This window comes from Perna viridis, chromosome 2, assembly GCF_037379345.1.
Source record: "Perna viridis isolate PV_CMFRI_1.1 ecotype Kerala chromosome 2, ASM3737934v1, whole genome shotgun sequence".
In the NCBI taxonomy this organism is placed as follows: domain Eukaryota; kingdom Metazoa; phylum Mollusca; class Bivalvia; order Mytilida; family Mytilidae; genus Perna; species Perna viridis.
Window position 1 is genome coordinate 18,885,801 of NC_142446.1, and position 13,854 is coordinate 18,899,654.

The window sequence follows — 13,854 nt, forward strand, 5'->3', positions numbered from 1 at the left end:
AGGGGTAGGTGAACATATATATACCCATTTTTTCAGATTAGTGTACAACAGTAAAACGTTTATTTGTGTATTGAATAACAATGTCAAATTTACTTAATAATACGTAGTAACACTAGTATTTAAGGAAGCGATCAAATAGGAAATATTCGCACGAACATTTAGAACTGTTACATTTCGAGTTCACTATTTGGTAAGTAAAGTCTATATAAATTAGAAGCCGAAAGTATAGTAACATGCGTAATAAGTTTTCGTTTGACAACCAAAACTGGAGGGGGGTGATAACTACATTACTGATTACCAATAAAACCGGAGGGGGAGGGGTGATAACTACATTACTGATTACCAATAAAACCGGAGGGGGAGCGCTGGGTGATAACTACATTACTGATATTACCAATAAAACTGGAGGGGAGGGGTGATAACTACATTACTGATTACCAATAAAACTGGAGGGGGAGGGGTGATAACTACATTACTGATTACCAATAAAACCGGAGGGGGAGCGCCGGGTGATAACTACATTACTGATATTACCAATAAAACCGAAGGGGGTGAAAACTACATTACTGATTACCTATAAAATTGGAAGGGGAGGGGTAATAACTACATTACTGATTACTAATAAACAACTGAAAATAACCATGCTTATGACTTACAAAACGTTGTGGTGAGACAACCATTATTACATCTTCAATTAAGTTTTGATATCTCATTCAGTAGGAAAATCCGAAAACTTATTATTGGAGTATTCATCCGATTATACACTGTACTTCCTGGTAATAAAATCAGAGAAGTGTTATGTCCATATAATATTGATATATTAGGTTGTTGAGCTAACACTCAAGTTAGAAAAGATCATATCAAATTTATATGAATTAATTCTTACCTTATTGAATATTTGTATGTATCCTTAATCTCTCATCAAACGTTGTTACTTGTCTACTTTATAAACTTCAGAAAAGAAATGAAGATGACGACATTTATTTCTTACGTGTCCAACACCCTGGTTTTACTAACCATTGTGAAGTATGCTGAATGTAGTGTCACGGTGGTACGTATATCATTAATACACACTAATACACGTGCATATATTCGGTTTGAAATACAAGTACACAGGAAAAAATGCACCACATGTTTTACGCATGTAAAACGTGTGTTTTACATGCGTTTTTTACATACGTAAAACGCATCTATTTTCACATATGGTTCCCATACAGGGCAAAACAGGCGTAAAACGCATTGTTCCCATGCGTATTACATATATAAATAAAAAAATGCGTAAAACGCATAGTGCATATTTTCCTGTGTACAATTTAAATGAACAAAAATGTGTGACGGTATATTTTAATATAAACAAGCATGCATAGAATGGCCTCCTCTGGAAATCGGTAAAATCATTAGAGAAAACAGCATGGAAAATGAAGGCAATAAATAAGTGAATACAAAAGGAATTAATACAATTGAAATACAAGTTCAACAAAAAAGACACAAACTTCAAATTAGGTCATGAACTTCGTGCGCAAGGCGTGTCAAAGTGAAAATAATAAGAAAAAAGTAAAAAATACAAAAAATGATTTACAGTATGAAAACCCTTCATCTGTATTATGTTTGTCATTAACATATTACTACTAAAAACCTTCTGTATATCGGAGTTTAAAACTTTTAGGCAGCGTATGAGGCGTATTTTTAAAACCTTCACACAAGAGCCTGCCTCTGATACACAGCACAATAATAAAAAAGTTGCAATAAAACTAAATAACTATCGCTTCAGATGAAAACATTGACATATATGAAGCATTACAATATAATGATATCTTACATTCAATAAGAGTTAAGATTCTCTCTTTTAACCGTATAAAAGCAACTTGCCAAAGATTCAAACCAGCAGTGGGCGATATGCACAGAAATTCACCGTGAGAATATTATGGTCTGCCCCCTAGATATTCATAATAGGTATTTTATCAATTTTATCTAAGTTGGTACAATACTTATGTTGTGTATTTAGACGATTTCTCAGATTTCTCATGAAATAATGACATTTTCCACTTCTTATAAGATACATGAAGATAACACTAAGTCTATTTTCGATGATAAACTAGCCGCATTTGGTCCAGGCATACCAGATTACGGAATTGAGGTTAGTACATTAATGGCTATTAAAAATATCATTTTTGTTTTGATTTGTTTTGTTTTTGTATCTTGTTTTTTTTTAAAGGGAGGGTGGGGGTGGGGGGGGGGGGGGTGTAACGTCCTTATTCTGTTTGGAGCACAACAGATAGCATAACCAAAATCAAATACAGAAGTAAAAAGTCAATCATTTATTGTAACATAACCTATGGTTCATGGTCATTAACACAGTTGTAACATAACCTATGGTTCATGGTCATTAACACAGTTGTAACATAACCTATGGTTCATGGTCATTAACACAGTTGTAACATAACCTATGGTTCATGGTCATTAACACAGTTGCATGGTACATGCATGACAAAAAGATGTTATGCAATTATGACTGTTGATAGTGTGACTACATGCGGTAAAAAGCTACAAAAAGAAACAAAAAGGGAAAATGTATTAATTGATACAACTAAACAAAACCTACAAAAGACATATGCAAAATGTCACTGAAAAACCACAATGAACTTTAAAGATTAGCCATACAATTAACAAATGAATTTTCAAAAATGAAAAAGAAAAATAGTACTATCCAAAAAAAAAGTTTACAAATGAAGTTTAAATGGAAAAGTAAAATTTAAACAGTTATCTGGAAAGATATCTCAAAATCACAAAAATATTCACTTTTCCACAGATTAATAAATCATACCTCACTTAAATATAGTCATAAAAACAAAGGTTCTACTTACACAGTGAGGTGTCACACAACGATGGATACATAAAAATACGATTAAGATTGTGGTGCACAATCAAACCAAGGTCACATTTAGAAACAGGAAATCGATAACACAGTAAACGGGAAGCCAATATAAAACGAAAGTGAAAGTAGTGATAATAGAGGATACAAGAGCGCAATTATTTGTAGTGCATTTTCCATAGGGTACCTATGTAGTTTGAAAATTAATTTCAAGAAAACCACACAAATTAGCAGAAAATGGATTTCAGTTCCTAAAACTAGAAAAGCATACTTTTTATTTGCACAAAAAAAGTACATGGTCATGCGGCAAAAGTTGACCTAAATTTCAGTTGTTATGGACTCTTGAAAATTCAGCACAAAATACACTGCAAAAAAAATGAAGCACCTAGATTTCATTTATGAGAAATCATCTCAACCCTATAACATTTTATTAATTATTACCAAAATAAAATCAATCATAAATGGGTAAGCTTTGAAATGAAAATAAATTTCAAGCCATATCCAACCAATCAGGTACCACCTTGTATTCAGTACTCAGTACCATGTTGGGGTAAAAAAAGTTCCCGGTAGAATGTAAACAAAGAATTGCGCATTTCTATCCTAGAGTGCTCCCGATGTCAAAAATGCAAGGAAAAATATAACATATAATAAAGTATAATGTTCATAACTTTTATGAAATTATGAACATCACACACCCCGTCTGATATAAAACATATATCAACCTCAAAAGGAGGACTAGATATCAAAGTACAAAGAGGGAAAAAATATACCGGGGTATATATCAAAACTTTGCAATATCAAATGTCAAATTAATAAAACCTATCAAGTTCCTTAAATTATGCAAAATATCAGTCAGATATACCTGAACACAAAACAATTACATATTCAATCGAACAAGCTGGGTAACTGGACGAACACAAGTCCTTGGTTGACCATCTCTCATTACTTTCAATTGCACTTTACGGACAAGTCCATCAGTTCCAGGAAAAGTATTTTCGATAATATCAATTGGCAAGTCATTGCGATGAAGATCATTTTCCTTCAGAATTACTACATCATTCACCTGAATGTGTGTCTGATTTTGTTCCCACTTTCTACGTGGTTGTAAAGTTTGCATATATTCTTGTTTCCATTTTGTCCAAAATGTATCGGCCATAACTTGAACGAACTTCCCTCGTTTAGAATACTTACATAGTGAGGTGTCACACAACGATGGATATATGAAAAATACGATTAAGATTGTGGTGCACAATCAAACCAAGGTCACATTCGGAAACAGGAAATCGATAACACAGGAAACAGGAAGCCGATGTAAAACGAAAGTCAAAGTGATGATAATAGAGAGCTCCCGATGTCAAAAATGCAAGGAAAAATATAACATATAATAGAGTATAATGTTCATAACTATTATGAAATTATGAACGTCACAGTCCTTGACTACCATTTTAAAAATTATGTTCTGTCTGCTAAATTTAATATCTTTTTTTACATCTCTGTAAATACGATGAACATATCGTACACTGACATATGGCTTCAATCGCTTCAATAAAAGACAGAGCCGAATAAAGGTGTGACACAGTATTATCAGGTTTATATCTCATTTATTTTGGACATCGTATATTCTGAAATACAATTTTGAAAGAACAATAATGTAAGTTGTGATGCGGCTAATCCGTGAATATTAATAATAAAATAAGTTGTAAGTAGCAACGTTTAAAGAAAAACAAACTAAATACATATTTAACAAAATACATATCACACGTGATGGAGGAAAGAAAACAAGGCATACATTTTCGGCCTTTGCCAAGGGTGAATACTACTGGGCAAGGATAAAGACAAGCCGTCAACCCAGACGATAGAAAATCAATTGAAACACCCTTGAAAATATTAAAACTTATGATCTGGAACTTTATAGTGAAGGCAACCCCAGTTCATGGCTAAAATAATTAACAACATTGTGTTTATTTTTTCTTAAATGTATATAATCATTCTATACTGTTATATCATGTTATCTTTAAACAACTTTCAAATCATTGTCTATATTCAATTTAAAAATAAGACCCGTGCAGGTCCGGGTGTCAAAAGAATAGGCCTGCAGCAGCACTAAGCTTGACGTAAAAGGCGACTAAATAGTGCTCAGAACTAGCCGGGGCTAGGGTGCTCTGCCCACAGAGCAGCTGGGTTGTGTGCCCCAGGTGGTGGAATGGGGTACCCCTGGCGTGTTTCATGCTGGAGTTGCAAGGCTATAATACGGAAAATCTGACTGCAAACCATAGTGGTGCACCGTGTTGGGAAAGATGCCACGTTCCTCGCACGTTAAAGAACCCTCCTTGGGTATTCTCCCGGAGTAGGAACCACAGGAGGCTAAATTGCCCGACCCTACCCACCTCTCCCAATATCCAGTGGCAATCAAAATTTGTCGACCCCATTATCCTTGTGTCCCATCCCATTTTTCATTTCATCATCATTTCATGTTCATTTTATCATCCACTGCGTGTTCATCGCCTGAATACAGCTGAAATATTGCTACTCGGGCGTTAAACCCCAACAAACATCAATTTAAAAATAAACTTTATTTCATGAAGTTCAAGATCAGAATTTGAACACGAAGAAATAAAATTAAGTTTATAAGAAGTAGTAAAATTATGATTTTTAAGTATAACAAGAAATGATTAAAGCTGGAAAATACTAGATATTTCATTCCAATTAATATTTTATATCAGTTTATATCTCATATTTTTCGCAGTCATTGCTAGCAATTGGGTGAAATTGTAACCCTGCTGGAAGTGTCGGACATAGGGTTACGTTGTCGTAATTATAAATGTTCTTTTATAAGTAATGTCTATTACTGTGTTTTAACATTCAAACTAAATGAGTGGTATGCATATTTCAACTTTGAAAGAGTAATCAAAGGAAACCAAGGTTATTGCGGTAATCAAAAGAATGTAATCCAGTGACAAAGACGAGACATGGAAAACAGATCTAGACATACACAACAAAGAACATAAAGTAACTAAAATCATGCATACAAAGTAACAAAAGGAAATGAGCAACTCAGACTTCACTTAAAACTGGGAGCATGGACCAGGTGCACCGGTAGGGTAAGCGTCCTCTTGGTTATCAGTACTGTACCTCATATTTCTTCAAATATTGATATTGACAGCTCACGTCACTTTGTCGGTTGAAAACCGTCAGTCATGTCAATTTCAATGAATGAAAGATTCTAAAAGAAGGAAAAAGATACATTTCAAATATTTTGGGATCTAAGTTATAAAAGTTTTACTGTTTTTTTTTCTTTCTAGAATTTAAGATATCCGCCCCATCACTAACAAACCTGGCACAAGACTCTTATTTGTTTGTGAGTGAATGGTCCAATATTACACATCGATAAATTCTGGGTAAACAGTCACTGTGTTTTATCCTATAGTCAATATCCGCCCCGCTTTACAAAAATATACACATGTTTTATGCACCAACGAAACTACCCGAAATCATTCTTGCAGGGAAAACTGGTATACCTTAGACCAATAAATAATTCATGCACAGACTATACGCCCGTAAATCCTCCAGCCAGGAATGGATCAAAACTAATTGCCCTCATGCAGCGGGAAGGATGTAAATTTGTTAAAATGGTAATTATATTATTTTCTTTACTGAATAAAATGAGAACAACGGCGACCATTTTTGGCTCACATTGACTAGTTCAATTCTTTTTAGAAATCTATGAATTCTAAACAAAAAAAAAAAAAACAAAACAAAACAAAAAACAAAAAACAAAAACAAAAAAAGAGTAGGAAAGCTGTTCATGGTAAAGCTCTAGTTACCATCTGTAAATGAAATTATTAGAATTTCAAATATTACTGTTCACATGACGACTTGAGAGAAAAAAATATGTTATTTGAACAGTTGGCCTGTTTTTTTTTCTAGAAAAAGGAGATTTCATAACGTCTTACGACAGTTATTTTATTCAACATTTAGGCGTAGAGTGTAGACGTCATGGAAAATTTTACATCTAATTTACTACCAAACTTATCCAAAAGCTGTTTCAAAACGGTTGACTTAATGATTTGTCTATACATTCTTGTCTTTACAACCGAACAACAACGACAATTTACCATAAGAGAGACCATAAAACATTGGACAATCAATATTTATTGTAGTTGTAAAATGTCGTTATGTAGATCCATGCTTTGAAATGTTGAGATATTGCTTTTAATTCATATTTAGATTAGTGAACTATGAACTGATTTTCTTCTTTAAAGCAATCATAATTGATGTCTATTTGATGTAATGTTTCAGGTGCTTGCCGCTCAAAACATGTCATACAATGCTGTAATTGTATTCAATAACATAAAGGGAGGAGACTCCCTCGTCCAAATGATTGCTTCATTAGGTAATGGAACTATGTTTTAAAGAAACTCATTGACATAATAATCACATACATGTGCATTAAAAACAGTAAATCGACCTGATTATAGTTTTATATATTTAGAATTTCCTGATCGTAGAATAGCTTCTGCCCCTCTGTTATTCCGCTCGATGAACACACTTGTCTTCTCGAAATCTCTTGACGGAACTCTTGCTTAAAACTAAGCAGAAACGTTTCATTTTCGCATGAAATTTAGTTATCATTAGTATATTACATTAGCTTTGCTATTTTTCCCCCAGAAAGAATATGGTACCTGGTTTGTACCTGAAGTAACATTTATTACATACAAATTGTAGGAAACATAGGGGGTGTATACCCGTACGTTCTTGTTGTATTTTGTCGTCATTACAACTACATTTCTGTTTTAAAAAATCCAATAAAAACTCTGTTGAAAAGGATGTCGTTGCACTTGTAACTACATTGTATGTTTAATGATCATTCACGTAATTTAATAGATTTAAAGGAACAAAAATGTTTTTGACTGTTCATTAGGTTCAGAAGCGAGAGATGTAATGATACCATCAGTGTTTGTTGGGCACAAAGCGGGAATCTTTTTATCATCGTTTGATGTTAGACTTACTCCACGGTACGTGAAAGGTTAGACTTACTCCACAGTATGTGAAAGGTTACTAGACTTACTCCACGGTATGTGAAAGGTTAAACTTACTCCACAGTATGTGAAAGGTTGCTAGACTTACTTCACGGTATGTGAAAGGCTAGACTTACTCCACTTTATGTGAAAGATTAGACTTACTCCACGGTATATGAATGAATACATGGTGACGTCACTGTTTTATCAGATTTAACATGAATCTTTAATGAAAATATATGCACTTCCTGTTTAAATTAATAGAATACTGATACTGATTATCTATACCTTATTGCATACATGACATAATCTTTAATTATTACTAGTAAGCTACTGTACACCGAATTATTTCTTCGATAATTTACCTAAACGGGCGTTTTTATGCATACATATACAAACTTTTTATAACTGTTGCTTCAAATTTCATAAATAATAATGCTTTTACAGGGTATATGTGGATATATCTAATGATGAGGAGGCCGACGAACACAACAGTTTCCTGTGGACATTATTGATTACGACCCCTATTACTATTTGTTTCGTATTGATTTGCTGTTGTTTTAAAGCTCATGTATGTATACCACATATCGTAGATATAGTATCATAATGTTGTTATGATCGTACCAATCTTGAAAGAACTCCCCTTTTTTGTGACTAATTATTACGATATCTATAACATTTCAGGTAATGAGTAGTGAGCATTCTAATGCATTATCGTACAGAAGACATTGTGTTAGAAATAACTTCTGAATTGTGTAGTTTACCCGTGGAAGCCGGGGAAAACTCCATCAGAAACTGCGATTGCATTGATTTGTTCGGAAGTACAATAGATTTTCAATCGACCCATAGGAATACACTTCATTACATAGAAGCACATAATTCTAAATAACCTATAGAGCAAGAAATCTGTTGTTCTATATTGTTTTCAAACCAGTATATTACTGTTTATTGTAATTTATAAAAGTGAATAAGTCTTGCTAATGTGTTATTATGAAAGTCGTGAAATTGTGTACACAACATCTAATAATAACAAACCTCGTATATAATACCAGAGGCTCTTGATGGTATAAATCAATTATCATGAACTCATTTTTTTGCCTTATGAATATTTGGTGTCAGGAATAAAAGAATATTATACGCTGTTTAAACCTTTCCAACATCAGCTACGATTTTTTTAATATAAACCCAAAACATGCAAAAACGGAATTGTTTAACTTCAAAGGACAGTAACTTCATACCGAAGTCTTTCCTTACCACGACTTACTTGAATTGTTGGTAGGGTTAATCATAAGGATCGTTCTATTACTCGGATTTTTTTGTTTTATGGTTTTTATGATACTGTTCTTAGTATTCACTTGACTAAAACTACGAAAACTCATCATAGGTTTATGAGATAAATTTTAAAATAACGGACTTATCCCTTTGTTTAAAAATAAATGTTTTTTTACGAACAAAAGAATGTAATCACAACTTATGTACAGGATACCTTCTGAAATAACTTTCATTGAACAAGTATAAGCTAAAACAAATAAAGTACAAATGTCGCAAAAACGTGTTGCTACAAATAAAATATTCCTACACCAATGCAACTTTGTTTCACATTGTGAGTTATAATATAAAATATTAATAAAAAAAATAAACAATAACTTTTAAAAAAATAATAATATGATTAGTGAGATACATGCATATTTTTTTGGTAAGAAAAAATGTTTCTATAATTGTTTGATTTCATAGTGTAAAGAATGTTGTGACTTCATGTGGGGGTCTTCAAATCGTCTCGGGCGAAGAAGACAAAGCAGAATTAAACCAACATGCCCAACAGGATGTGTAGGATCCAAAAATAAGTCGAGTAAACCACAAATACGAGCTGAAAAATTCAAAGAAGGTAAACTAAATATTGTTTTGTTTTTATTTTTAGGTACTTAATTTCAGCAAAAAGTATTTCTACTCTACTGTACAGTACCCATAATCTACTTGTCGGATACTGAACTGACGTGTAATAGTAATTCGTCAACAATCGGTTTAACCATTACAATGCCATGCACTATAGAAATTAGTTCAATTTTAATCAATAAATAAAGGAAAAATAAAAGTAAAAAGAATAATAAATTTGCCCTTGCCTTGTTGATATTGAATATATCTTTGCTTTTTAATAGTGAATTAGTTCTTGCTAGTGTTTAAAAAAACGCAGTGTATTTACACGTGTGTTTACACTTATGCAAAATCATTTTCACAATATTGTTTCCTCGTTTATCATCCCATAAATTTAATTTGGATCCACACTCTGTTGGTTAGCTTAAATTTCATTCTGAATAAAAGTCAATGTTGAAAATAAAAACGCAACTTTAATTTGATACAGGACATAGATATGATACCTGTGCCGTGTGTCTCGATGATTTCGAGGTTAATGATAAACTATGGATACTTCCTTGTGAACACGGTAAGATTAACTTTTAATATTTTCTTAAACTGTCATCTGTTGAAATTTCAATACAACTTAACAGAAACATTGCAGTTTTGCTATAAATCTAACTTGGATTAAGTTGATCAAAAAAGGATTTGTGCATTTCTGACAGAACATAATGAGTAGAGAACATGCTGTCATTTTGACCGAATGACATTTTAAGCATTTTAGTGTTAATTTATACACGTAACAAGCATTGAGAGATTTGGTTTGAAGCAAAGCCCCATTTTATGCATTTTAACTTTAGACTACATGCACGCAAAACGGCACAGGATAGCAGAAACAAAACAACTTTGTAATATTTGTTCCTTTCAGAGTTTCATGTCAAGTGCATAAAACCATGGCTGACGGAGCGACAGAATAGCTGTCCGGTTTGTAAAAGAATGTCAATATCACTTTCCATTCTCAATGTTTGACGCAGATGTCAACATTGTTACACAGTTGTGACTGTTATATGAGCTTCCTCTTCTTTTTTATGCTTAAAATGAGTTTAGTATATTACCCTTTTTAATGACAATTCATCGCTTAGGACTAATGTTTTAAGTTATAAGCTCCAAGGTGATCTCTATGCTTATTTAGACAGTCATTAGATTATGAAGAAGGTGAGGCGTTAGCTGAATCCCACCAACAGATCAACCTGATGTCTCAATAATTATAGACAGTTACGGGAGTTTGTAACACTTTCGTACGATTTTGCTGATCTATACATGTATTATAAATAAATAAAGTTTGAATCTTTGTACTGAACAATATTTCTTCAGAATTTGTTTTTGGTAGTCATTTGGCTATTATATGGTGAAATCTTGACAGCGGCCACAATACAATAAATTAAGCCCCGCCCATTGACCCTCCGTTATTTTCCATTGTGTTCAGTTGTTTCATTGATGTCCAGTTCAAATTGGTGAAGTGTAAACGCTGACCGGTGGCGTGGTTTAACTGTCTATGTAACAACATCCAGGTCAAATTGTTTGAAAGTGCACATTTAGCGCGAGTTGTCTTCATTGATCAATCGTCAAAGTGAAATTATTCTAGGAATTACTTATATTTTTTTTTCGGTCTATGAAGAAATAACCTCAATCATGTGGAGCAGTCTAAATAACCTACTACGAAGAATATTTTCAAGTGTGCACCACCGGTATTTGAGGGTTTTTCAAATGGACCGAAAAATATAACAGTCACTCTTTAGCATTTAATTTCAGTATATTAAATTTCAACGAGTAAATCAGTAAATAAAGGTTTGATGTCGCAGCTAGTCACTACAAAATTTCGTCTATGTAATGATGGACGATTTTTTTTATCCAATCAAAATCCGTGTAACTTCTTAAATTGAATTATTGAATAATGGATTGATTCTACATAAATTGTTATCTTTGGTGTTTCCCTTCATGGTCTTCATTTGCATATTATTCATTGGTTTGATACTTCAAATATTTTCATCAATCATTGTGGCGTATGAATTTTAAATTTCTAATATGACGTAATTCAAAGCTCTTTAGCCCATATCCATGGTAAAAGGTGGTAAACACATGACCAACATTTCGTGCGACACACAGGCTGCATCTTTAAAAAAATATGACGAAGCTTGTCCAATTAGAATCGAAATTTATCACATAAACTCCACTTTATCATTGTTTTACCACGGGCTGGCCATTTATGTTGTTATTTAACCCCTCGATATTGCTCGGGGTAAAACAATGCGACATAAATGTCAAGCCCATGGCAAAACAATGATAAAATGGAGTTTCCGTGATTTATTTGTTAAGTATGGTCTTCATTTGTATACTGCTGCTTCGGTTATTTGAACGAATGGTTTTGTCCCATCACGAGTGGATAACGCAAAGTCGTACCCTTGGTGTAGCATGGTCGCTCAATGATTAGTTTCGTATTTATGTTGATATGTCATACGGCGGATTGATTTGATTTTTTATATAATTATTTGTTATGTACAGTGTTATAATACATATTTATTGTTTACCTCGTTCTTCGTACCTTTTATGAATAAAAATGATTTGTTACTGCTGTTTTTACTTTTGAATGTATATATGTATAAACCCGATGGCATGTTTCATATACAATTGTTTGTTTCCTACTTACCTTTATGACTTGAGGATCGGTCAATAGAATTTAATTTTCATGGTACATCCATTACTCTTTACCGTTCGTGACAATGAAGGGTAATAACAAAATTACCGAAGTGATATTATCTAGGCAATAGTCAAAAGAAGTCACTATATTGAATTACATTATCAGGGTAAAATCAAGAACGTTTGAGATCGCCACAATGGTCCTGACTTGGTACAGACAGTTCCATAATGAAAGATGGGTTAAACCAGGCTTTATTGCGTGCTACTCTTCCCGCTTCCATTACGATTTACTACTTCCGGAATAATTTAACATATATGGTCAGCATAAAATTGCCGTCAGTTAAAATCTGTAAAGTCAGTAGTCAAAACAGTACAGAAGAAATGATCAATAAATAAGTGGAAATAAAAAGAGCAAAATACAAAACAAATTAAGTAAATTCAAGACACGAGTTCAAAATCAGTCTTGAACTTTCACTCTTATGATAATTGATGTAATTATCCTGATTATCTAGTCAGAATTATTCAATAGTTACTAATGACCAGAATATAATCATTCGTCATTTTACAATTAAGTCTAGCACGTATATACCCGTTTCACCACAAAATTGGATATTGAAGATTGAACAAACAAGACCCATTCGAAAAAAATGCATATCGTCAATAATTGAAGTTTCCTCAAAACCACGGAACAATGAGGAAATTATGTAGTTTTAGTTGAAAATTAACCGGTCTCGATAGGTTTCTGATTTTTTATGCAATGTTTGTTTTGTTTGTTTTTTTGTTGGGGTTTAACGTCCGAGCAGCAATATTTCAGCTATATTCAGACGATGAACATGAAATTGATGATAAATGAACATGAAATGATGATGAAATGAAAAAGGGATGGGACACAAGGACAATGGGGTCGACAAATTTTGATTGTCACTGGAAATAGGGAGAGGTGTATAGGGTCGGGCAATTTAGCCTCCTGTGGCGGAGCCCTATGGTTCCTACTTCGGAAGAATACCACAGTAGGGTTCTTTAACGTGCGAGGAACGTGGCATCTTTCCCAACACGGTGCACCACTATGGTTTGCGGTCAGTTTTTCCGTATTACAGCCTGACAACCCCAGCATGTAACACGCCAGGAGTACCCCATTCAACCACCCCGGCTAGGGTTCTGAGCACTATTTAGTCGCCTTTTACGACAAGCTTAGCGCTGCTGCCTGCCTATTCTTTCAACACCCGAACCTGCACGGGGCTTTTACTCAATGCATAAAGATTGTACCCTTCTTATTTGGCATACTTGTTCTTTGGAGTACACTTATCTTGGTTAATATGGTAAATACACACATATAGGTAGCAACAATTTAGTTTTTTTTCTTAACACTTAAAAATCATGAGAATACGACATGTACTTTTTTACTGAAGATCATAG

The 13,854-nt window shown here is 33.4% G+C and overlaps 1 protein-coding gene and 1 long non-coding RNA gene across 3 annotated transcripts; one reads left to right on the top strand and one right to left on the bottom strand.

Annotated features, from left to right (window-relative positions):
- On the top strand, positions 1-12,369 carry LOC148623931 (E3 ubiquitin-protein ligase Godzilla-like). 2 transcript variants are annotated; one of them, XM_088566245.1, is made up of 11 exons: positions 1-190; positions 958-1,051; positions 2,057-2,137; positions 6,376-6,504; positions 7,172-7,265; positions 7,794-7,870; positions 7,958-7,974; positions 8,338-8,461; positions 9,625-9,775; positions 10,250-10,330; positions 10,670-12,369. In XM_088566245.1, exons 2-11 carry the CDS (start codon positions 965-967, stop codon positions 10,768-10,770), a joined length of 942 nt encoding a protein of 313 aa, XP_088422371.1. In that variant the 5' UTR covers positions 1-190; positions 958-964; the 3' UTR covers positions 10,771-12,369. The 2 variants fall into 2 exon arrangements, with proteins under 2 accessions (XP_088422371.1, XP_088422369.1); XM_088566243.1 differs by lacking the exon at positions 7,958-7,974 and having other exon boundaries at positions 4-190; positions 7,794-7,887.
- On the bottom strand, positions 2,304-4,303 carry LOC148623932 (uncharacterized). Its single transcript, XR_015919579.1, has 2 exons — positions 2,865-4,303; positions 2,304-2,544 (listed from the first exon to the last, which is right to left on the bottom strand). It is a non-coding gene; the product is annotated as an uncharacterized LOC148623932 (long non-coding RNA).
- Positions 12,370-13,854: the final 1,485 nt, after the last annotated feature.